The sequence below is a fragment of the Eurytemora carolleeae genome, unplaced genomic scaffold (genome assembly GCF_000591075.1).
Source record: "Eurytemora carolleeae unplaced genomic scaffold, Eaff_2.0 scaffold1185, whole genome shotgun sequence".
Taxonomy (NCBI): domain Eukaryota; kingdom Metazoa; phylum Arthropoda; class Copepoda; order Calanoida; family Temoridae; genus Eurytemora; species Eurytemora carolleeae.
In genome coordinates, this window is record NW_019397095.1 from 47,569 (window position 1) to 72,866 (window position 25,298).

Genomic DNA, 25,298 nt, shown 5'->3' on the forward strand with positions numbered 1-25,298 from the left:
ATAGAACTGAAAAACATAGGATTGTAGAATACAGATTGTTGAATAGTTTTATGCTGAACTTTTAGCCATTAGCTTCGAGGTTTTAGCTTTCCTTCGCGCCATATGATGTTTCATGCTAATCTCCTAAAAAATTTAAATTTTTTTTTCTCTTCAATTTAATTCAATTCAATTCAATTCAATTCAATTCAATTCAATTCAATTCAATTCAATTCAATTCAATTCAATTCAATTCAATTCAATTCAATTCAATTCAATTCAATTCAATTCAATTCAATTCAATTCAATTCAATTCAATTCAATTCAATTCAATTCAATTCAATTNATGTTCAAACAAATGATTGAAATGCAAGGAATATCCTACCCTTCCTTTGAAAAATGTTCAAGCAAACTATTGATATGTTAAGAATATCCAATTCTTTTTATGAAAAATGTTCAAACAAATGATTGAAATGCAAGGAATATCCTACCCTTTCTTTGAAAAATTTTAAAGCAAACTATTTTAATGTAGAACTCTTCACTTTGCAATGTTTAAGCAAACTATTGAAATAAAAAGAAATTACAATCTTTAAAAGGAAATGTTCAAACAAACTACTAAAAAGTAAAGAATATTCTTTTACCTGAAAGTGTTCAAGCAAACTATTGAAATCGATTTCATCAATATATTTTGTACTCCGCCCTCGTGTTATTTTCCCAGCATTGATCTCAATATGAGGTACACACGCTAATCTAGAAAATATCATTATGTCAAACAAAATGTAAAACATTGGAACATTGGTTTCAGTATCGAAGTCAAATGGGGTAAAAAAAACCATCTGTTCTCATAGACGATGTTCATGCATTTGAGAATATTAATCCAGTCATTTGGAGTGGCAAACAATAAAGTGGTCAGTCGGGACAATAAAATGGCCAGCTTGCACAATAAGTGTTAGTCAGAGCAGTTAACTTGAATTAAGTGGTAAGTCGGGACAACATTGTGGTTAGCCGGGACAGTAAAGTGGTAAGCAGGAACAATAAAATGGTCAGCCAGGACAATAAAGTGGTCCGCCGGGAAAATAAAGTTTTCCTAAATTAGAAACACACAATATTGTTCCGATACAAATACCACTCGAGACAATAGGATTAGTATTAAAGAAAATTTTAAATAACTGAGAAGGTGAGCTGCAAGGAGTCCCACCTGTTCTGGATGAGCCTGAAAGCCTCACTCTGAGGTAAAAGCATGAGAAGTCCGTACAGTGCACTGATTAAATCTTTGTCCCCACTCAGCAACTAAAAGCAAAAAAATCAGAAAGAAAAAAAAGAAATTTTGTAAACATCAAAAAAGAATCTTTAAAGCTTTAGCTAATCAAAAATGTGTATGATATAGTCGATTTCTAGCTTACAAAGAAATATTTCAAGTTAAACCCATAACCACTTATATGGAAGATGATTAACTAATATGGTAGATGATTAACTAATATGGTAAATGATTAACTAATATGGTAGATGATCAACTAATATGGAATAACAGATCAAATATTGCGTTTAAAAAGTAAAATCTTAAACTTTCTAATTTCTATTCTACCTCCATTCTTAGAAATGTAAATATTGGAGATTCTATGAGTTGAATTAAACGATCTAGTTCTGAGAGCATCTCCACCGTAACTTCCTACAGATAAATTATTAAGAAACTTAAAAAATCAAATCAGGGAAGTCCTATTTTCATTCTTATGACTCGAAGAGACTATGCTAATCTCAAGCTTGGATTTTAGATCTCTTTTTTATCTTAAGTAGAATTTGTTTCAAAGCCCTTATTTATCATCAAATCAAATCAAATCATATTGTATAAGGATTGCTTGAGGCATCCTTCTTTTGGGTTAGAGTTTCAATTCTTCAGTAGAATTCGTTCTGAAGATTAAGAAACATGATTAATTTTTGGATGATTTGTAACAATTTTAAAATGTAAAATGTAAAATTTTTCCTCCAAACCTCTGAGTAAAACAGATAAAGAATACTGAAGTAGGAGGTAGTGCTTCATTTTTTGTTCACATTTTAATATTTTGAAGGGGGGGGGGGGGTCATGATGAGAAATCAATATTTGTCTTTTTAAATAATTAATTTTACGCAAACATAATTCTTAGGGGGGGGGGGGGGGGATAAATTTTGGTTAGGATTAATGACCCCCCATAATTGACTAACCTGCTCCCCAACTATATGAATAAGATCAACTGTATGAGAATAACAACCAGCAAGAAGGCACAGAGAGATTGTTGCAATCTGAAAATAAAATATACAAAAGGAGTCATTAGGTAAAGAGGCAATCCCATGTTGAAGAACTCAGACCACCTTTGGTAATAGAACAGACAAAAACATGCAATGACAAATGCAATGGAAAACTAGTATCTCAATTATATAAATATAATCATTATTAACTATCAAACTTCCCCAAATGTACTAAAACTAATGATGAATACCTCCAATATGCGTAATATTAGGTAGAAACAAAAGCAGGAATATGTGTCAAAATGAATTTTTCTTTTGTCTACAAGGTATTTGAATGAATGGCGTAATCTACAAGAGAGGAACAGAAAACAGATGTATGATCAGCTATAAAAGAAGATACAACAGCCAGAGAATAAATTCACTGCTCTTTTGAAAAATGTTCTTAAAATTTGAATTTAATTAAAAAAAATGTTTTAAAAATGATGAATATCTACCTTAAATGTAAAATTCACAGGAAACAAGTAAAAACATGAGAGAAGAAACAGCATAGGTTTTCTACCTGACTATGGGACCAGGTTTGATATAGACAACAAAACAATTGGCAGCTCTCCTTAGAGTTCAGCTCCTTTAGATTAGTCCTAGAAATTGTATCATAGATAAAAACTATACAGATACACAAATTTACAGAAATGTATATAAATAGATATAAATATAAAGTTTTTCAATCTAATTCATGCTGCAGAGGAGTGTTTGTACAGCAATAAAATGGAAAATAATCTGCGTTTTACTTATCAGATATAAACAGAAACAGGGATAGATAACTAGATAGATAGATAATTAGACGGAAAGATAGATAAATAAAAAGAAAGTTAGATAGATGAATAGACTGAGGGATATATCGATTGAAAAATAAATAAATTGAAAAGATAAAAAAGACAAATATACAGATGGGTAGACAGACAGAAAGAGAGCAGAGTAAATATGAGGATAAAAAATTACTAAAATATCCTAGAATGTTTTTGAACTGGATGGTTTATTAATATTTTTTATCGTTTGTCAAGTTAAAAATATGAAATTATTAACAATTGGAAGAATAAAAAGAGTAGTGAAATTACAGAAGCATTTTTGAAAAAACAAATGAACAGTATGAAAGAAGGATAAATGAAGGAGGAAATGGAAAAATGACTTTAAAAAAATGGATCTGCCTTGTTGCATTGCATTGTTATGAAGTATGAAAAAATTGCCACTTCATATTGTTTTAACACGTTAAAAACAACAAATCTGTGATTTGAGAAGATGTATTTAAGACCTAAAAAATGTTAAAAAAATGATTACCTGAGATCAAAAAGTTCACTGGAGGTAAGAAGAATGGTGGAGAGGGTTTCTACCATGAGCCGAGAAAACTTCAGATTATCTTCCAGCACTAGCAACTCAGACAAGGACTATATTCAACTCTATAGTCAAGTTAGTAACATCAATGATTAACAACGATATCTTGAAGGGACTTCCGACATGAAAGAGAGGAGTTACATGCTCGATTCACAATGGTACTGTATCAACCGTTGTCCTTTATCAAAGTAACAAAAATGAAGATATTTTTATTATTCAATGTAAGCATTTACAATGATCAAAACAGAGGGTCAGGTAAAATCACGCAGACCATCCCTTCAAGATTTGAGAACTTTGTAAAAAGGATTTATTTTTCTTTCCATCTGATAATTGACCTTGGGTCTTTTTTTAAAGCAAATTAAAATTCATACTTTTTTCAAAGAAAAAGAAAAAAATTTGTAAAAAGAAAATGAAAACACATAGAAAGCTTAGAAGAAAATCAAAGAAAGAAAAAATATTTTAAAAAAGAATTGCCTAATTTACTATTGGTATTGGAGAAAATAAATACCACTTTAATGAAAAACATGTTGGAAAAGAGATACATTTTGATGAAAAATTTAGAATTGAAATTGGAAGTAAATACCACTTAAAACATGTTGAAAGAGATAAAATATGATTATTTAGAGTTTAATTCCTTGTAGATATCTTCTGCTCTAAGTAGCACACAAAGTTGACGAATAATGAAGGACCCCTGATACGGACAAATATACCTCAATAATATACAAAATAGGACCCCTGATACGGACAAATATACCTCAATAATATACAAAATAGGACCCCTGATGCGGACAAATATATCTCAACAATATACAAAATAGGACCCCTGATACGGACAAATATACCTCAATAATATACAAAATAGGACCCCTGATACGGACAAATATATCTCAATAATATACAAAATAGGACCCCTGATGCGGACAAATATATCTCAACAATATACAAAATAGGACCCCTGATACGGACAAATATACCTCAATAATATACAAATAGGACCCCTGATACGTACCAATATTCTTTAATAAATTAGAAAAAAGGATCCACGATCAACATAAATACATGTAATACAATAATTTACTGACTGGTCCCCTAGTTTAGTTATTGTCACTCATTAATCATAATGTATATTTGATTTCCTTATTTTCTAGCAGAACTCTGTCAGCGTTGAATAGTTTTAATAAACTCTTGATAAACTAGACAAATAACAGTCTAATAAGCTCTTAATAAACTAGACAAATAAAGAGTCTAATAAACTCTTCATAAACTTGATAAAAAACTATTTTAATAAACTCTAAATAAACTTGACAAATACATAGTTTTAATTAACCCTTGAAAAACTTGACAAATAACAGATTTAATCAACATTTGATAAACTATACAAATATCAGTTTTATTAAACTCGTGATAAACTTGACAAATAATAATTTTAATAAACTCGTGATAAACTGGAAAAATAACAGTTTTAATAAACTCTTTGTAAAATTGATAAAAAAAAAACGGTTTTAATAGACTCTTAATAAACTTGACAAAAAACCTCTTTACTAAACTCTTAATAACCAAGACAAATAACACTTTTTTTTAAATTCTTGATCCATTTAAATCCATGCACCCCCCCCCCCCCTCTGATACGATTGCAACATCTGATTTTTGTTGTCATTTTAACCATAAACATCTGATAAGATCTGTTATATTCCTGTTTAAAATGTATGGATGTTGTGCTACTGGTCGGGTCAGCATGGTAGGACGAAATCTGAGTCACAAAAATATTGGAAAAAATTGTCAAAAAAACGTGAAAAAAATTTACATGAAAGTTTCGATATTTTATCGTTTATGCACAACAAATTTGTTTCGAATAAGGTCAATAAAAAAGTTTTGTATTAAATTTTTTTCTTCATATTTTTGCATCCATCCATATGTTCAAACTGAAGAAAGATTAATGAATCATATTACAAATTATGTTATATTGGAATTTTTCTTTAAAAAATAATTCCTGAATTTCTAAGTAGCGAATTATGATATTTTGGTTTCCTTAGCCAGAACATCAAGATCCAGTATTACAACTTCATCACTGTGATCTACAACAAATATAAACACATAAAAATCTCCACCAGGGGTTAGATTACCTTTTTATTCATTTATACTAGGCCCCTCCTCCCAAATCAACCTGCTCTCAGCAAATATTGTTTGTTTAAGAGATTATTCGCCTATTTTAAAATTTACAAAACTAGCTTGAGATTGAGAACCAAGTGTTGCCCAGGTTACTCATATTTACTCCCGCCGTTTACCCGCGCTTGGTCAAAAACTACGATTTTAATTTTCCTATAAAAGTAAACCTCTCAATTTATAATTTCAAGCCAATAACAGTGCCATGGTTCGTTCTCCCAAGTTCCCAAATCAAAACTTGAGGCAAATCGGTCAAAGGGTTCTTAAATTACGACCACTGTAGGGTTTCCACGTAATGACCATATTTTTTGCTCAAAAGTTAGCGTAATTTTAACGCAAATATTTTTTTGCAAACTTTTCAGTATCTTTTGCGCATTAAGCGAAATATGTTTTGCGCGTTTTCGTGACTTTTTTGCGTACTATGTGCAAAACCGGAAGTAATGCGCAAAACATAAATGTTTACGCAAAGCATGTTGTTGCAAATTAACCAAAATTTACAGTTTCAGCACAAAATCAGACAACTGAAGGTTTATTAAAAAATTTACATAAAAATAAATTATGGTTTTACACTCCATTGGTTACTTTTAGTTACAAAATCTTCTAATTGAGGGACAAAAATTAATAAAACAGTAATTAAAAATCTTAAAATAAATTTTTTTGCATGGTTTAATAAATGTCTGAATCTTTGTGTGGAGTTAAACTTTAAAATTTCCAATGTTGCCTACTTCCAGTCGAATGTATCACGTGACCACTTTACTGCACTCTCATTGGTGGGAGTTCTTGTGACGTAATACGGACTTACAACTAATATTATCAAGCATATCTATTAAAAATAAAAATAAGAATTATTAAATAATCATTGGAGAAAACCCAAGTTACAATTAGGTTTCTCTGTGAGAATTTGTTCCACAAAATCGCGCAAAACAAAATAACACAAAAGCGGAATAGCGCAATTTTGTGCAAAATTAAGATTGAAAATGATTGCGCAAAGTACTATTTTTTCGCGCAAAAATGTAGCGCAACGAAAGCAAAAATTTGCGCTTTTTGCGCAGAAGTTTTGCGAATGGAAACCCTAAACCAACATACAAACATACAGAGATTACTATTTATAGATTCACAACTTTCGGAAAAAAGACTATTTTACTCCTCATCAAAGATGTCATGATACCCCAATCCCTTTAATTTCTATTTTGAACGTATCAAATATTTGATGTGTAACTCGAGGAAAACTGTCTAAAACTGAGATATTAAATATAAAATACATCAGCTAAAAATATTCTAATTTCCTGAAATTTTTATTGCTGGACTCGCATTTTTTTTTATATAGAAAGGGGTTAATAAGTAAAAATACAGCCCAGGGAGGTTGGGGGGATACACATTTAATTGCTGATTTAATCTTATTGACATATAAATTGAAATAAAAGGGGGATCTCGACGAAATATTTTGAGAGAATCTGTAACATTTTGAGAGTCTTCTTTAAAAAGAGAAGTCTCCGTAAAGTTTTGGAGGTCTCTGGTGCATGATAATTTCTTCACAAAATTAAATAAAAATTACTTTAAATGAATGATTTGGTAACCTGACAATGTCTGAAGAAGAACAGGGGTAACTAGACTCACGTGATCAAACATTTGTTCAGGAATCTGAGGACAGGACAAATCTTCGCCGAAAATTAAGAATATGGCTGATTTATATTTTTTACTTTACAGGGACTGAATGCGAAATATAAAATGAACCACCATTTAGCAGATTAACATCGAAACCTTTAAATCTTTGTTTGGTTTAGAATTAATAAGAAATCCTTGTTTCTCTGGCTGAAATTTAATTATTTTTCATTGTGGTTTCTCCGTGACTTGCAGTTGTATGCTGTAAAGACAATAAAGGAAACAACCAGAAATCAACAGTAAAGAAGAAAAACGACATCATTATTACTCAAATAGAGCTGTTGTAATGGTTCCGTAATGTGAAGGACATGCCACACATTAAAAGAGGGTATCTCAATTAGATCTAAATATCTAAATCACGGCGACAGTCCCTTTAATGCTAAACTGGAGAAAGATTTTGCCTGAATGAAAAGATGGAAGAACCATTTTAAGGGAGCAACCTTCAAAATAAGAAGTTAGTGGTATTTTATCGTCTTGTTCGAGATATCGAAAACTTTGATCGAATTAAAAAAATATATATATAAACCAAAGGACCACGAAATTTTTGACAAAATCTCTTGAAACATTGATAACATCTCTTAATACTTTTGCAGAATCTCACAAAAATTTTGAGAGAATCTTATAAAACTTTGAGAAGATCTCATAATACTTTGATAGGATCATTTTAGTAAGCATGGAAGAAAACTTTTCCACACCAAGAGCAGATTTATATTCTTTACCGGACATATTAAGAAGAAAAATATATATAAATAAAGGGCTATTAAGTTTTATATTATTTCTTAGTATGCTAATATTGAAGGAACGCTGTTAAGGACAAAGATCTAATTAATTCAAAAATTGAATAGAAAAAAAAATCCCAGACTTACCTTAGACTGATGAGAACTATTCTGCAATTGTTTAATTAGAACTCCAATAGTATCTTCTAGGTCAAGCTGACCGGATTTACTAGGTTCAACCTAGAGGATAATATAATTAGAACTCCAATAGTATCTTCAAGGTCAAGTTGGCCAGATTTACTAGTTTAAACCTAGAGGATATTATTATTAGAACTCCAATAGTATCTTCTAGGTCAAGCTGACCGGATTTACTAGGTTCAACCTAGAGGATAATATAATTAGAACTCCAATAGTATCTTCTAGGTCTAGCTGACCAGATTTACTAGGTTCAAACTAGAGGATAATATAATTAGAACTCCAATACTCTCTTCTAGGTCAAGTTGACCAGATTTACTAGGTTCAACCTAGAGAATAATATAATTAGAACTCCAATAGTATCTTCTAGGTCAAGCTGACCAGATTTACAAGGTTCAACCTAGAGGATAATATAATTAGAACTTCAATAGTATCTTCAAGGTCAAGATGACCAGATATATTAGGTTCAAGAATAATATAAAAAATAAATGATTTATTTGAAAAGTGTAGTCAAAGATTTGTTACAAATTATTCAAGGATTATATATTCAAGGATAGTTTTTGTTGTTGACTCAACCAAAATCAAGGATTATATGTTTAAAGATAGTTTAGGTAACCCAGCTTTAAACCTTCGGTTCTAACTATTAACCTGATTTTTGGACGGTTTTTCAATAAGCTTCATCAGATTTTCATTCACACCACGCGAGATTTCTCTAAATAAAATACTTATTAAAATTCCAAAACAATATTTTATAGAAACAAAATTGTAACAATGGTAGTCTTTATAAGATGAACAATTGGGAACAAAGAGAATAGAATATATATTAGAGAGGAATTTAGAAATTTGAATTTTGTCAGTCCCTTTCAACCTGAAAGGGAGTTCAAAGTGTACAAATCATGTGAATGTTCACAAATTATATGCAGTAGAGTACATTAATACAGTATGTTCCCTAGACTATCCATTTCAATTTCGAATTTTTTAAAGCTGTTGAATAAACTTTATAAAATAAATGAGGTGAATAAAAAAATCATTTGATTTATAGTTATAATGGAAAATCATCGTTTGTAAAGTGAAAGGCATAGAGTCTATATGAAATGATCATTGGTCAATCATGCCTATTTCATAATTTGGTTTTCTTTTAACATTAATTTTAGATTTTCTATAAAATGATGCTCCAGGGCCAAAAAGGTTATACAGCACAAATATGTGAAGTACACCTGCAGTATGGAAACAGTACAACAAAATGGCCGTTTTAAAATTCCACTATAATATATCTTCTATTCTCTTTGATTGGGAAGCATGTGACAACTATGCGTTTAATCAAACTTTTTTAATATCAAGAAAAATACCATTTTTAAAACTTGAAAGACTTAAAATGGGATTTGTATTTTTTATACATCATTAAAAACTAAAATTACCGAAAACAGACTTAAAAGTAAAAACCCCTCAAGCAAAACTTATATTATTAAAAATTTTGTTATAGATGAACCCAGTCAAAAGTAGTTTAACTGTAAAATAAAACTAAACAAATGAATGAATTAATGGAATTATTTTGTGTTATTATAGATCTTCACCTGACTGTTTTAAGGTTTTCTGTTTCATAAGCGAGACATGGAAGCACGGAGTTCAATATACCTGTAACAATATATTTATTTTTATTGGGCCAACCAGTTATGGTTAAGCGCGAACAGATTTACAGTCAAATGATTTAGTTCATTGTTATTATTTCATGCTTAGTAGTTATAAATTATCCAAATTGTCCGCCGGCCCCTGGGACCCCTGGTTAATCTAATTCCCTGTAAAGCTCTGAATTAAGTCTAAACTTTACACCAGTCCTTTTCAGAACACTCTTTGAAAACTAAACTAAATTTCTCCAGCTTTGAAATTTTCATGTGTAAAGGGATAAAAAGGTCGGATTTTTGTGTGGAGAATAATTTATTTGGAACACTAGATCTCGATATCCAATCTGGACACTTCTAAACTTCATGATAATCTATCAATTAAGTAATCGCTGCAGGGTAGGACCACCACGTGATATAAGATAGGAATTAAATTAATCCTTAGGTCTCCATAAGATGGAGATCAAGGCTTGTTCCCAAGATTTACAACACAAAAAATCAAAACTCATTTTTAAAATTTTATATTTTTGTTTTGTCCCAACCAATTCATCTAACCTGAAGTATAGGGAAGCATATCCATCCCTGCTAGAGATACAAACTCCTGGAACAAAACAATCAAAAATAGTTTTTTTTATCATGGACATTGGACAAACCAGGGCCGGGTTATATTTAATCGCATTTAGGTCTTTAATTCAACAATAACAGTTTTCATTCAGTATGCATCCACTGATAATAAAATATTAAAGTTAAAAAACGAACCATCTATGTTTTAACTTGTCAAATTGTGATCGAAATTAAAATCTGTTAAATCTGCGTAATAAATGAATCTTGTTGAACTACCCGGGGTTAATTCACTGCGATTTAATGGTCTCACGCTCTTAAGCAAAAATCGTTGAGAATTTTGCCAATTACTTCTAAAAAACCAAATTTAACAAGAAGTGCTTTACAGTGCTAAAATGTACATGTAAAGGGCTACAGAAAAGCATAAGTGAGTTAGAGCGGTAAAATCTAAGCTTAGGGCGTTGCGACACTTCAAAGTCAGCCCTGTCTTAAAAATTGATGAGACTGTTTATAAGGAGGCTGAATCTATGTAACGTTACATTGAATTTTATTTAAATCTGATCGTTTTAATGGGTAACACAAAAGAAACAGTTTTGTACCCAATCCCATGTTAAAATTCATTTATTTAAAAGTAAAAATTAAAATGAAAAATGAAATATGAAATATGAATAATAATCTGATGATACCTGTATCCAAGTTATTGCCATCATTTGCAGCAGAACATTGTTGGACTTTAAAAAAAAAGTTTTATTATTAAAAAAAATTTATGAAAATTGAATTTCTACTTCTGTTTCATCCTAGGCCGAATTTAAAGAATTTGAGCCGTTGCTCAAATATATATGACGCGTTTCAAACATGGAATTGTATTTTGTGTTTTAAGATTTTAGCCGGCGCTCAATTGGAACCGGTTTTTGGCGGATCAGCGACGCGGTTTAAATTTTTTAAATTCGGCCTCCGAATGCTTAAAATCAAATCAAATCCGAGTTTTAAGGAAATCCTACAAACAATGTATAATGCTGAAATAAAATAATAAAATTTGTTTGTTGCCGATTTACTCGTTGGAACTGTCAACTTTCTAAATGTAAAAACCAATTTATTATTTTGCCTGGCCAAAACCCAACACCTGGGCCATGCTACGTTCCAAACAAAATAAAAACACTTTAAACTCTCCCTTTCTTGTCTTTTAGTACCTTTACAGTCAATATTAATATTAATATTGGCAATATTGTGAATCGACTTTAATCAACTATAAAGGACTAGCTAAGGAACCCAGCTTTGCCTGAAAACTAAACTTTGTCTTAAAAGGTCAAATCAAATCAGCTTAAAATTTTTCCGAGTTTCCGAAAAATGTGAGGCAAATCGGTCAAGGGGTTCATGATTTATGATCGGACATTCGAACAAACAAACAAACAGACAAATAGAGATTACTACTTTATATTTGGAGGTGTCAAGGTGACCCAAAAAACGAGAATTAGGGTTTTAAACAAAAGCATTGGACAACAAAAATTAACCTTAACACTCCTCTAAAAATATAAACTCTAAATTACTGAGTCACCCTATAATATAGAAGTAAGTGACTCTAACAAAGAAATAGCTGACCTGTGAATGAAGAATGAGTATGTTAATCATTGCAGGGAAATCCACATTTCCAGGGTTCTACATTGTAATATTTAATTTAGGCAACTAACAAATATTCCGAGATTGCAGATGGAATGGGAAGGGGGGGGGGGGGAGTTAAATGTCAATTAATGTTAAAATCTTTGAAATTTCTCATTGCTGAGGTAAACTGATGCTAAAAGATAGAGTAAGCGCTTAAGAAGATTTTTTTAGGAATTTTTTGGAATTATTTTTCTGACTGAAGTTTTACTACTATTCTTCTCTGAACCCATTTGTGTGCGCCTGCATTCACACCTATCAATTTCTATCTACTGCTAAATTGAATTGTTCCTTTTTAATGTTATCCAAGAACTCGCCGAGCTGATTCTCGCACATCGTTGAAATCTCTGGACTGAAGTACAGATATGAATTCATCATATTTAAAGTGAAACTATCACGCAAGAGGTGTGTGGTGTTCGTTTTAAGCTCCGTGCATTTGTCCCGAGACACCGAAAATATAAGTCCATTTTCTTGCACGCTTTTTCTACACACCTCAACGTCTTTTATGCAAGCTTCAAATTAAAACAACAATTTTACCAATAATAACACTAAATTCTGGTTAAAAATTAATATTTAGATAGTTTATATACCAAAATGATTACACGCTATATGGTTGCACCCCAAAAAATGTGCTGCACCTCATGGGAGGAAAATAAACGGAGTTCTCTTGAGGACTACAGTTCAAAGAGATTTTTAATATCTTCCTTTAAAGTGCCCATGTTGAAAGGTATGTGATATAAAAACTATTTAAAGGGACTGTAAGCGTAATGTCAAGTGACATTCCAAGCAAAGATGGCAATTCCCGATTCCCAACAGTACTCTTAAAAGCTTTGTCTGATCAACTATGAATTAGATATCAATTTTCCTATTTTAACAACTTTATTATTTTCCATCTTGGTTTCTCTAGAAAAGTAACCTCCGCATTTCTATTGTAGAAAAACATAAATAAAGCAAGAGAATTAAACACTTTTATAAATATAAAAACAACAATATCTTCCACGTTATTGATCAGATAACGGTTTCAAGAGTACTATTGTGAATCGGGCATTTGTAAAACATGTGGTTGGTGAAGATAACTTGTTAATCCTACAAATATTAACATTAAACAAAATTCAGCACTTTCTTTTAAAAGATTTTTTTCTTCAAATCAATTTTTTTCCTCTTAAAATTCTATTTTTTTTTTAATTCGTTTTTCAAATTTTTTTTCCACAGCTTTTAAAATTCCACGGGCACTGCCGGACTTAATAAAATATATCCGTTTTCCTTGAATCGTCCAGTATTGAGAAGAGAGGATCTAAAAACTCCGGCAGATATTTAGACATCTAAACATTATTAAATTATTTTTTGAGAATATAAATAAATAAAATTCTTAGTTTATCAGAACGGAAAAATATAGAATTCTGGATATCTAGATCAATACTTGATCTTCTCTTTTTTAATTTTAAGATAAACTTAATCTTAAGTTTGTTTCAACAAACTCAACCAATCGAGTGGGGTTTGGAGAGCGGCCCAGAACAGCCAATTAGAGAAGCCTGGAAATTTGATATTTTGCGCGCCAATTAATTAGTGAACTCTCATTGGTGGCAAACTGGCAGGGAAACAATAAAAAAGAACAAGAGCGGATTAAGAAAGAAATTAAAAGTATCCACATTGGATATTCAGATTAAGCGATCTGGATTTAAGTAATCCAATTCTTAAGTTTTCAGCTGAGAACTGATTTAAATCAATAAAATCGTTCTCTCCAAAGGGGAATTAACCAGATCGTTCATTGGCAAAAAAAAACTTTTATTTTTGAATGATGTGCTCAGTGGCGTATACAGGAATACCTCCACCATATTTCAACAAAATTTAAATTGCACCTCATACTAAGCTTTCGATGCGTACTGCAGTGATCGCAGTACTCTGCCCGAATGAATAGTGGGGTTTAGTAGAGAGTGGATGTCCTCAAACCCAAAACATTTTATCCTGAGGTCATTAGCATTTTGAGCGATGTACTGCTTGTCTAAAAGGCTTGATTGCGCTAGCCCTTGATATACTTGATCTCTTAACTTTATTCAGTACTGCGGTAGGGTCTCAAGTCTCCAAGAGGATTCAAAAATTTTGAACTCTGATATTATTTTAAAGAAAAATTAAAAATTAATTCTGACCTGTCTTTAGCGTACATACGTTCTCTCAATACGGGGATAAAACTTTCTATTTCAAAACTTGACTTCTCCGTCACAATATCTGAAAATACAAGACTTAAAGGGACTGTAAGCATAATTTCAAGTGAACCTCCATAATTATCACGAACAATTTGAGTGGGTTGAAAAATGATTCTTAACACCTGAATTTCATCATTCTTAAATATAAAAATCAAAACGATTTTTTTTTACCTTTAAGAAGTCTGTCCAAGAGCTCTGATCCATTTTTTACAGTTTGATCAGGGTCTGCTACTAGCTTACTAAACATTTAAATAAGTAAAAATAATACCATTAAAGCGGTGGTGTTTCTCCAGACATGGTTTATTGGTTACTTTCCTAGACTGTATCTTTACCTAATCGGCTGGTTTAGTACACAAATATTTTTAAGAAACTTCACATTTTTTTAAATTAACATTTTTTTAATGAAAAATAAGATTTTAACGTTCCCAATGAAAATAAAACCGACCTTGGTTGGTCTAGTGCAAAGTGGAGAATCAGTCTCATTGTTGAGTCTTATTTTAATCAAATACCTCGAATCCGCCAATTCAAACCATGAAAATCCGCCAAATACAATGTTATGACCGGTTTAATAAACCCATCTCTGTGCAAGTTGTTTAATGACAGAGCTTTAGACCTGAGCCTTATTTTCCCATTTTTTTAATCGCTGGCTTAGAATTTATAGTTTGAAATATCGAAGGTTTTCGACAACAGGTTGCAAAGATACGGGGATTAGTTCCGTAGTAGGGATCTAAATTAGTAAGAATAGTTTCCAAAAATCATGATGTTGGAATTCAACTGTAATTTTAACTTGACCTGATGGCTGAGAAAATGTCGTTAAAATGTGGAATGATATTCTCACGAAGAACCTAAAAAAGATATTATATACTAGCCTGGGAACCCAGCGTGGCCCATAGTCATAGTTAGTCCCTTGTTTACCCGTTTACCCGCCCCTTGTCATAAATTACGATTTTAACTATTTTTCCCGTTTTAAGTGAACCCACTATACTTTAAAAACATAGCTAAGAACATTCCCGTGGGTCTCCCGAGTTCAAAATTTGAGGCAAATCGGTCCAGTCCAGGGGTTCCTGAGTTATGATTGGACAAACAAATAGACAGACAAACAGAGAGTACAACTTCATATACATAATGATAATAAAAATTTACACTGACATGACAAAAAAAAAGTTATCAAAAAATCACCTTTACAACGTTATATAAACTCTCACAGGCATAGTATCGAACCTGCAGAGTAAAAATATTATTAAAATGTTATTTTTTTTCAAAGTAACATTTATTTAATCTTTTGGTGTAGCTTTCCTTAACAAATCAACTCAAAATACATTTTCACACACATTTTTCTCGATGTAAATTTTTAAGTCACTGCTTTACAAGTTTAAATGTAAAATTTTAACCATTATTGGTTAATTTAACTAATTGGTCAAACACTTGAACAAATGTCAAGTAGGAACTATAAAAGGGAATGTTCGCGAAAAATAAAAGGGGAAATAGGTCTTCAAATTAAATTCGATATCAATCGCTACTAATTTTACTTCTATCTGTTGCATCTACACCTTCCTTCATGTTTTGCGAACACTCCCTTTAATCTTTTGAACTGTTGTTCATATTGGCATTTGTTTGGCTAATTAGCTTTGTTGTAATATATTATTAAGTTATTAACCATTGTTATTATGCAAAAATGTAATTTGAATGAACTCTATTATAATTTAAATTTTCAGGGGCCTACTTAGTCTAAGTTTAATTTAAACTTCTACACAAGTAATCATGTGTGTAGGTAACATGAACAATTATTGAAATATTTAATAGCTCAAATGGTAACTGGTCGGACAATGTTGCAGAATGTCGTCATTGTTATACCAGAGCTAGGAACCTTTGAGTTGGATACTCATAAACCCGATTGCTTAATCTCGATATTCACTGTGGGCACTTTTGATTTGACGTTCTGAAAAAAAACATACCTTTTCATATTTTAATCTTAGTTATTCCTTCCCTGATCAAAGCTCCCTTCAACCCCTGTATTCCTCCCCTGATCAAAGCTTCCTTCAACCCCTGACTGACCATGCGGGATATCGAATAAAGATTACCATAATCTGAAGATTAACAAAAGATCGAGATCAAGCAATGATCTCGATATCCACAATACATAAGTTCCAAGTTCAGTGCCGATTGTTATTTGCCTGGTGTTAAATAAAGATGAACTAACCCTGCTATCTGAGTCTGCTAGACAACTAAGAATAGGAGATATCAACTCCTCTGTATATTTTCCGCTATCCTTCCCTAGACGATATTTATTAAAGGGAGTGTTCGAGAAAAATGTAAAAGGGAATAGGCTTACGGCGAAAAATAATCGCTTTTGATCCATAATGCACTTAAAACTATTTTTTTCCGCTAGGAGTTATCATTCAAAGCATCGAGAGCAGAGACATCTGGTGGCCAATTATTTAGGCGTTTTAGGTGCATCATTTACATAACGAATATTAAATATTAACTACACACAAATGCGTATAAAAAAACCGAAGACTATAGGTTGTAATATCTGAATGATTTGTTTGAAATTACTTTGATATTTTTTACGATCCGAGTCGTATACTGCAACTGTCTGAATTTGTTTGGACGCTACGTTCTTGTCGTGTTTAACAATTTTCTCCTTTTAGACGCAACAGATATAAGTAAGATTACTGATTAGTAGCGATCAAAAGCGATCATTTTTCTTAGTAAGCCTATACCCCTTTTTAATTTTCGCCAATACCCCCTTTAAAGGGACTGCCTAAGAAAAATTTTAAGCGAACCGTTATTGAAAGATTTGCATGTCCAATTCACAGCGATATCTTTTAATTCATTTTCTATGCAAGTGATTTTTGGATTTTTGCAGCTTAAAAAAAGGGGGAATGAACAAAATTGTTTAATTTTCAACATAATAAATACGGCAATTTCTTATGATTTCTCTCATAAATGATTCAAGATATGATTGCTCGGAAAATTTTCTAAAAATAAAATGAAAGTTTTATCTTACCTAATCCAATTGCCATAGCGGCGAGACCGATAAGTCCGCCTTTGCGCATATGCGGGTTTTGTGATTTTGCAAATTCAGAGCCCAACACCTTGAACCGGAAGTATTATATTTCCAGTATACAGACAAGATAGATTTAAATTATTGTTTTTATTCAAAGGAAGTGTTCAGAAATATGAGTTCATGTGAAGATTGAAATTTAATTTTTTATCAAACTTAATATTTTTAACAAAATATTGAAAACAATAAAAGTTGTTGTTACAATGTTGACCAATAAATATTTTATTTCAACAGGGTGTCCCTATAAACATAATGATTAAGCAACGACACGGCAAAACTGAACTCGGGATATCTAAACCTGCTATTTAGGAACCATCAAAATTGACGGATATAATCAGAAATTGATCCGGATTCCGGTTAAGAAAAATAAATAACAAAAATTGATAAAATATATTATATCAAGTGTGGAGATACATAAATGTTTTGTCTTTTTTTAATACACTGTCATTTATCAATTGTGAAAAATCAAAGACGACTTTCATGTCGTTTCTAATTTCCCATGTGTATTGGGACATCCATTATTTGATAAGAAAATTAGCTAAAGTTTCCTTCCTTCAGCAATTTCTTGATTTGTGTAATATTCTGTACTGTAACAAAATCTTTAACCTAAAATATAATAAAATGTTATAATAGAAGCAGTTCCTAAATTATCCATTTTATCAAAAAAGCCAAATAACAGCAATGAAAAAGTGAAACGTTATTAAGTACAAACCAATTAAGAACGAGTAAGTGATAAAGAAAAATGGAAAACTTAAATTAAAATGAAAATAACCCAAATCTAAAATCAATTATCAAAATCAGATCATATCAACCCAAATGAAATTAAATCAAATCAAACCCAGCCAAATCTCTAATCAACTTAAACCACACTAATCCAAATTAGATCACATCCCCAACCCAACCCAACCGTTAAGCACACTTAATCGTGATGGTAGTTTACCATTTTCTCAATTTCAAGCGCTGCTGCTTTTCTTCTCTCGTACATACGATCATTTAGGGCCCGTACACATGCAGTACTGTACAAGAGGAATTTAAAAGAAAATAAAAAAGAAAAGGATATTTGTATTTCTCAGGAAAACACAGAAATTGGCTCATATAAAGAATAAATAGGACATTCGTAAATATGTTGTGTATAGCCGGCCAAACGGTTGGACCGATTGGGCTGAATTTTTTGTGGACCCTCATGAGTGGCTGGAGGTGTTAAAGGCTAAACAAAATTCGAATTTTTTTTCAATTCTTTTTTCACGGGCAACGCCGGGCACTTCAGCTAGTAAAACATATTTGCAAAAAGGGGGAAATATATGTTAATATTACTCTATTGTAAATTTAAAATAGATTTTCACCGGATATTGATTGAAAATTATTTATGATATCAAATGTTAAAAAATATGGGAATTATCTATTAAAATTAAAATTCTTCCTTAATGGCGCATAATCTTTGTCTGCCATTGTGTCCTGATTTTAAAGGATTTAATCTGAAATGCAAAAAAAAGAATAATACTGAGTAAAGGAAATATAATTTATGTATATATATTATATGTAAACAAGGACTAATAAAACATTGACCAAAAAAAAACTTTTACTATCAAGTTTTCTGACGGTTTTCTTAATATTTCAAACAATGAATCAACAAAACTAAAATCAACCTTTTTCAGGTTTTATTTTGTGACCAATGAATTTGATATTAATTGGAGAAAAAATGCATAAAATATAATTAGTGAATGTTTATGAATGGACAACTTAAAATTCGTCTAAGCGACGATTCAGGTCACTCCGCAAAATTGATCATCCTTGGTTAATATCAAACCAACTCTTCGCAACATTCTCCACCTCCGGCTCCTTCAGAGATTCGTCAACGAAGGGAGAGAAGTTAGATTCGTCGACGAAAGGAGATTTTTCGTCAATCCTCAAATCGTTTTCTTCGAAACTTAAGTCTTGAGAACTCGGAATGGAAACTTTCTTCGATTTTGATTTTGCCATCTTAAGGATAGGCTCACCGGTTTCTAAAGAATCGTCGATTTCGGCCGATTTTCTAGAAAATGTTTCCACAACAAAATCAGGGTTTCTTTCCTCTATGGAACGAGTAGTCCTCTAAAACATAAAAATATTTAAATTAAAGGGATTGTTAACGTTTTTTTAGAAACCCTCAAGATCGGATTTTAAAACAGGAAGAAAATTTCCTTTATTTTATAATATTTTGTAAATCATTTTCCCTCATAAATACTCCATCCAATTCCTTATCCTTATCCAATGGTCGTCATTCGTCATTCGTCACTCGTAATTCGTTATTTTTCTTTCGTTTTTCGTATTTTTTTGTATTTGCATACCTGTGGTCGACTGTTGGATGTAGAATCAATCTCAGCGACCTAAAGAAAAACGCCCCCGTCAATATTGAATCTGAGTTGGGTGAAGAATACCCCAGTTACCATAACTTAAAGTTACCCACTTAAATGCGACCGGTTAGCGGTAGCCATTGAGAAATATTTATTAAAATCGACTTCTTCCATGTGCATCTCAACTATGTTTAGAACAAAATGATTTATTTACACCACGTTACCGACAGAGTTACCCACAAAGAATGAGAATTGAGAGACGACTGAATGACCTTTGTACAGTCTTTTTCTTTATTCCACTCAACTGTAAACTTGCACTTGTAAATCATTGAAACATTATTCAAAGGCAGAAAACACAGTTTAACCTTCAGCGTTAAGGTCATCAAGGTTTACGCTTTATAAATAACCCTGCATAAAAAGGACTGTAAGCGTAATTTAAAGTGACCCTACATGCAAAGATGGCAATGTCCGATTTTAAACAGTACCCTTGAAAGCTTTGTCTGATCAAATATGAATTAGATATCCATGTTTTTGTTTCTATATACTGTTTATTTTCATTTGCGGTTTCTCTGCGAAAGTGTATTGCGCTACTACGCATTACCTGCTAATAAAGCATTTTACATTTTTGATCAGTTTAAGGTTTTAGAGATACTTAAGTACCCTTTGGGAGTAACAAAGCCATTTTTTTTTCAAAGGTCGAATTTTTTCTTCAAAAACCAAATTTTTTTCTTTCAAAATTTGATTTTAAAGAAGTCCACGGGCAACGCCGGGCACTTCAGTTAGTAATAAATTAAATCTATCTTTTTCACCTTGACTGATTGACTTGAAGTGCTAAGACTAGGAGCGGTCAGCTTGTTCTGTTCAGAAACTGATCCACCAGGAATTATTTCTTTTCCCTTTATAACAGACTCGAAATCTAAAAAGTTGACACTATTTAAACTCTTTAGTGGAAGAAGGGGCAGAAGGATATTAAGAACTATCAAGAAAATAAATCTGAAAAGGATCCTGTAATGAACCCCCCTACAGCATCTCCATCTTCCAGATAGGAAATATTCGACAGGTTTCAAGAAATCAATAATTAAAAAAATCATCAAAAAAATTAATTTTTTTTAATGTACAATGACAAAATTAGTAATGGGACATAGCTTGGTTCGTTTTCTTGGACTTTTAAGAGGTTCCACAAAACTCTGGAAAGTTCTACAATTTTCAAAATTATTTATTCAAAACATTTGCTTTTCTTTCACTATGCCTAATTTTGAAGCTGTGAGAAAATGGCAAAGATGAACAAAAAACGATAGGACGGTTAATTTCATGAATACTGCATAGATTTGTTAGTCTAGGGTTTCCATTTTTCCGGAAAAAAATTCCATTTTGGAAATGGAATGATCCGGAAATTTGTTGAGTAAACCGGAATTCCGGGATAATGCCGGATCAAATGGAAACCGGAATGTTTACGGTTTACGTTACTTAAACCGGAAATGTTATCGGTTTACGGAATGGAAATCGTAAACTTTCAAGTTTCTATTTCGTAAACCGGAAATTGGTCCGTAACGTAAACCGTAAAATTTTCAGTTTCCATTTCGTAAACCAGAAATTTAACACAATGTTAGACATAGAAAGCAATGTTAAAACATTAAAAGTTAGAACTTATTAATTGACATATATTAAATACGCATTCTATTCTATATTTGTTTATTCACAAATAGTTTACTATAGTTCATCCTGACTATTTTATAATTACAGTTTTCACTTTCCCCAAAAACGATAGGACGGTTAATATCATGAGTACTGGATAGATTTGTTACCTGAAGATGAATCTAGATACTTTTTTCCTTTCTTCCCACTTTTAGACTTTTTCACAATAAACTGCTGTTTGAGCAGAACTTTCTTCTAAAAAACTTAATATTAAATCATTTAAAAGACTGTTTATTAATGTTGAAATCGGAGTAAAGAACATATACAAAAATCGGTAAAACTACATATTTTAGGGCCTAGGTTGGCAGACTCGATATCCACATGGGGAAAAAAATACTAGGGAGAAATAAGAAAACATTTTATATACTCCCTTTTCAACTTTAATAAACATTGAACCAAAACACTAAAATATACTTCACCTTACTCTTCAGCTGAACACTATCCCCTTCTCCTGCTCCTAATGAACTGGAGTCCATGTTATCAAATCCTAGAATAAACACCCGATAGAAGGATTTTTGGAGGTTTGAGGGAAAATTAAAATTTGACTTCAACTCACAAGTTTATCCCTCTTTTTGATTTTATTCACTATAATTAATATTTTTCCCAAATGCAGCTAACNCATTACAGAAAGGGAAAAGGAAGAGGAAGTTGATAAAATATCTTAAATTTATCTTGTACCTTGCTCAACAGCTCCATTAGTTCCTTCCAATGTTATCTTGTGAGCTTCCTAAATAGTAATCATGTTAAAGGGACTGTACTCAGAATTTTGAATACACCTCACATAATAACATTAAAGGATGGTTGTAGCAATTCAGATCCATGTGTCCTTTAAATCTTGTTTTTTATGTTTTTTCTATTTCCAATTTTAACAAAATTCTAAATTATTAGATGGTGGCCGCTGTGAATCTTTTAATATTTCTGTTTTTGTTGTTTCACATTTTCTTCATATTCGTGCATCTTCCATCATGTTCGACTAATTTGGAAATAGAATTTTTTTTTTCTGGTAACCTTGTAATTGTCGAGTTGCAAGTTCCAGAACTGGTGAGTTCTTTAAATCTTAAACTGAGAAATATATCGGCGTTTGATATCAATTTGGGTTTAAAGAGACTCTACACGTTTTATTTTAACTGTGACCCTCAATATATATAGTGGCAGGTCCCATTAACGGCTTTTCCGTAAACCCTTGTATAAGTAAACATGATGGGACTTCCAGAAGGAAGTCCCATCATGTTTCCTATATTAAAATTGTAAGAAGGAACTTTGCAGAATTTAATAAATTTAAAGATTAAGGACTTCAGATTACGTCTTTGGTTCCTTTAAAGGTTAATCCAATGTTGTGAATTTTTAAAGACAATTGTTTTCTTTTAATGATTACTTATGATTTGTGGGGAATTGTAGACGTATAAATCAATTAATGTTGATGTCAAGTCTACTCAGGAGTATCAGGAAAGAGATCTGAAAGCCCCCCCAGGATGGAGAACCCAGACCATCATCGGGTGGACACCGGGTCCCCCCGGCCATCCACAGATGAGGTACCACCAGGGGGCAGGCTAAATGAAGTCCAGAGGTATACTCTACCACAGCCAACAATGGGACACTTCTGCGGGAACAGGACAGTTCATGACCTACCTCAATAAGCCAACAAGCCCTGCATAAGCCAGTTGTCCATCATACATTTAAAGACCTGAGCTCTGCCCATCATTGTTAAAGGCTCAGCCCAATCCCCCAAGAAAGTCCCGCATAACAAGTTATGGGACCTGATGTAGAGCCACATAGAGATTATGATAGGCCTCTATCCCTTAGCCCACCTAACATGGCTCACAAATGGGCACTGAAATATCACATGGTCTTCACTACGTTGGCCCTTAACTCCCCCTGAACATCTATTGCCCGACATCACCCGCTCTGAAGCTGTTTAAGAGTCCTGAACCCTTGAGAGTTGTTGCAAAGTGGTTTCACCCTACCTTCTTGTGAAACCAATCACAGAAGATAACCCCACCATCCTGGTCCAGGCCTGAACCTGGATGGTTCAAGGGTCCTCAAAGTCCTTCAAGATGGAGGACAAATCCTCTCTCAAGATTACCTCCCATTTCCTGTTCACCTGTTGTATGAAAATTTTGAATGGTTAATAATTGTCAACAGAATATTTTTCGATTTATGTTTGTTTACAAATATTAATTGTTGATGAATGGAAATGTAAACAAACACGCCAGTTGTGTTGTGAATCCGGAGCTTAGAGGTCGGTATAAACATGTTTACTTCTTTTATTCTTGGCGTGAAAATGAGCCTTAAACTTTAATGAGCCAAAACTTTAATGTTTCACGTGAAAAGTCGTAAAATGCTATTATCTCTGATTAGAATCTTTATTTCTATCTTTGTGGATTGTCGGAGATTATTGAGATTTAAAAAGTTTGATTCTCTTAAATAGAATCCTTAGAATCTTTATTTCTTTAAATTGTTGAAGATAATTGAGGTTTAAAACATTTGATTCTCTTAAATAGAATCCTTAGAATCCTTATTTCTTGATTTTCTTAAATTTAACATTTTTAATAATTTGTTTGAGCTAGATACAGTTTTAAGAATTACGTTTTTTACTTAAAGCTAATGATTTTTATATTTAGCGACAATTGAATTGAATTGAACTGAAATTGAACTGAAACTGAGACTTGGATAGTCGGGACATCCTGGTTTGGAGCCTGTTCCTTAATTGCATCTTTATTGCAAACTCGTCTCTTCATCTGTGGTTCTGCCCGGAAAAGTAAGCATAAACCTTTCTTTAAGTTTACTTGAAATTTGCCTTTTTTTTTGGAAGTTTCCGCAACCCATCAAATTTGCCTTTTCGGAAGTTTCTGCAACTCAATTCTTTTTGCAACTCATGAAATTTGCCTTCTTGGAAGTTTCAGCAATTCATTCCATTTCGCAACGTTTTGCCATATTTTGCAACGTTATTGCAACTTTTGCAGCGATATCTTTAATTTTTGCAACGTTATTGCAACCTTTCTTATTTTTGCAACTTTCTTACATTGAAATTATTGGCAAAATGCTTTAAGTTCGCCAATTTTATTCATTGCATTTATTATGCCAAGTTTACCATGCAATTTATTACATGGTTTTAATTTGACAGATACAGTGGTCTTCATAATTACCCAGTTTTTTCTCATAAAAGTATTACTTTTAAAAGTACATTGGTCCTCATAATTACCGAGTCCCCAGAGCATTAGTTATTGCTAATAAAATGGTTTAATAGCCATAATAATTCATTGATTAGCACCATTATTGCATTCCAATTAAATTAAACAATTTAGTTTTGGTTAATACCATGGTTTAAGCTTTAAACTTATGAATCATAAGCTTAACTTTAGCTTCTTTAAAGCTGTAACTATTGGACCTTTTATGGGACCCTTATGGCTGTAAACTTTTAAATGCATGTTTAACCCAACTTTTGTTTAGTTCGGAAGAGTTTTGCGAATCTATCAGTGCTACAGAGCTCTTTATTTTTAAGAGTGGAATATATATATCTGTATCTTATTGTTCAGTTATTCTTGTTTCATTTTAAAACCACATATACAGAATCACTTTTTCCTGCTACTGCAGACAGGGTATTATTTTTCTGCAACATCACCAGGTCTTGAAAGTAAACATGGGAACTAGCGATGATGCTCCAAGGGCATCAGCCCAGCATCCATGATGAACATAATAACTATGGACAATGGACATGTATAATTAACCTCGCTAGAAGGATAGAAACATCAAGAATGTATTTACACCCTTCGATATGCTAAAAATGTCTATATGCAGTTAGAATGTGTTTCAGTTATGAGCCGACTTGTTCTAAACAT

The 25,298-nt window shown here is 32.1% G+C and overlaps 2 protein-coding genes across 3 annotated transcripts in view; both read right to left on the minus strand.

Annotated features, from left to right (window-relative positions):
• LOC111711808 (protein VAC14 homolog) lies at positions 1–18,908 on the minus strand. The gene is made up of 30 exons (XM_023486256.1): positions 18,852–18,908; positions 18,372–18,447; positions 17,984–18,037; positions 17,375–17,462; positions 16,565–16,638; positions 15,544–15,585; positions 15,157–15,209; positions 14,536–14,603; positions 14,298–14,386; positions 13,424–13,482; positions 12,452–12,512; positions 12,104–12,160; positions 11,191–11,235; positions 10,499–10,544; positions 9,899–9,959; positions 8,973–9,036; positions 8,280–8,369; positions 7,815–7,853; positions 7,329–7,392; positions 5,617–5,663; positions 5,282–5,338; positions 4,725–4,781; positions 4,223–4,279; positions 3,535–3,641; positions 2,759–2,837; positions 2,176–2,253; positions 1,562–1,645; positions 1,175–1,266; positions 618–726; positions 1–123 (listed from the first exon to the last, which is right to left on the minus strand). Exons 1-30 carry the CDS (start codon positions 18,878–18,880, stop codon positions 49–51), a joined length of 2,001 nt encoding a protein of 666 aa, XP_023342024.1. The 5' UTR covers positions 18,881–18,908; the 3' UTR covers positions 1–48.
• Positions 18,906–25,298, minus strand: part of LOC111711804 (uncharacterized) — a 16,554-nt gene continuing 10,161 nt past the window's right edge. For both annotated transcript variants that reach the window (XM_023486250.1, XM_023486251.1), the window contains 6 exons: positions 22,138–22,186; positions 21,879–21,946; positions 21,570–21,654; positions 20,574–20,680; positions 19,759–19,797; positions 18,906–19,522 (listed from right to left, as the gene is read on the minus strand). In XM_023486250.1, the coding sequence (XP_023342018.1) occupies positions 19,217–19,522; positions 19,759–19,797; positions 20,574–20,680; positions 21,570–21,654; positions 21,879–21,946; positions 22,138–22,186 (654 nt within the window). In that variant the 3' untranslated portion in view covers positions 18,906–19,216. The remainder of the gene's footprint in view (positions 19,523–19,758; positions 19,798–20,573; positions 20,681–21,569; positions 21,655–21,878; positions 21,947–22,137; positions 22,187–25,298) is intronic.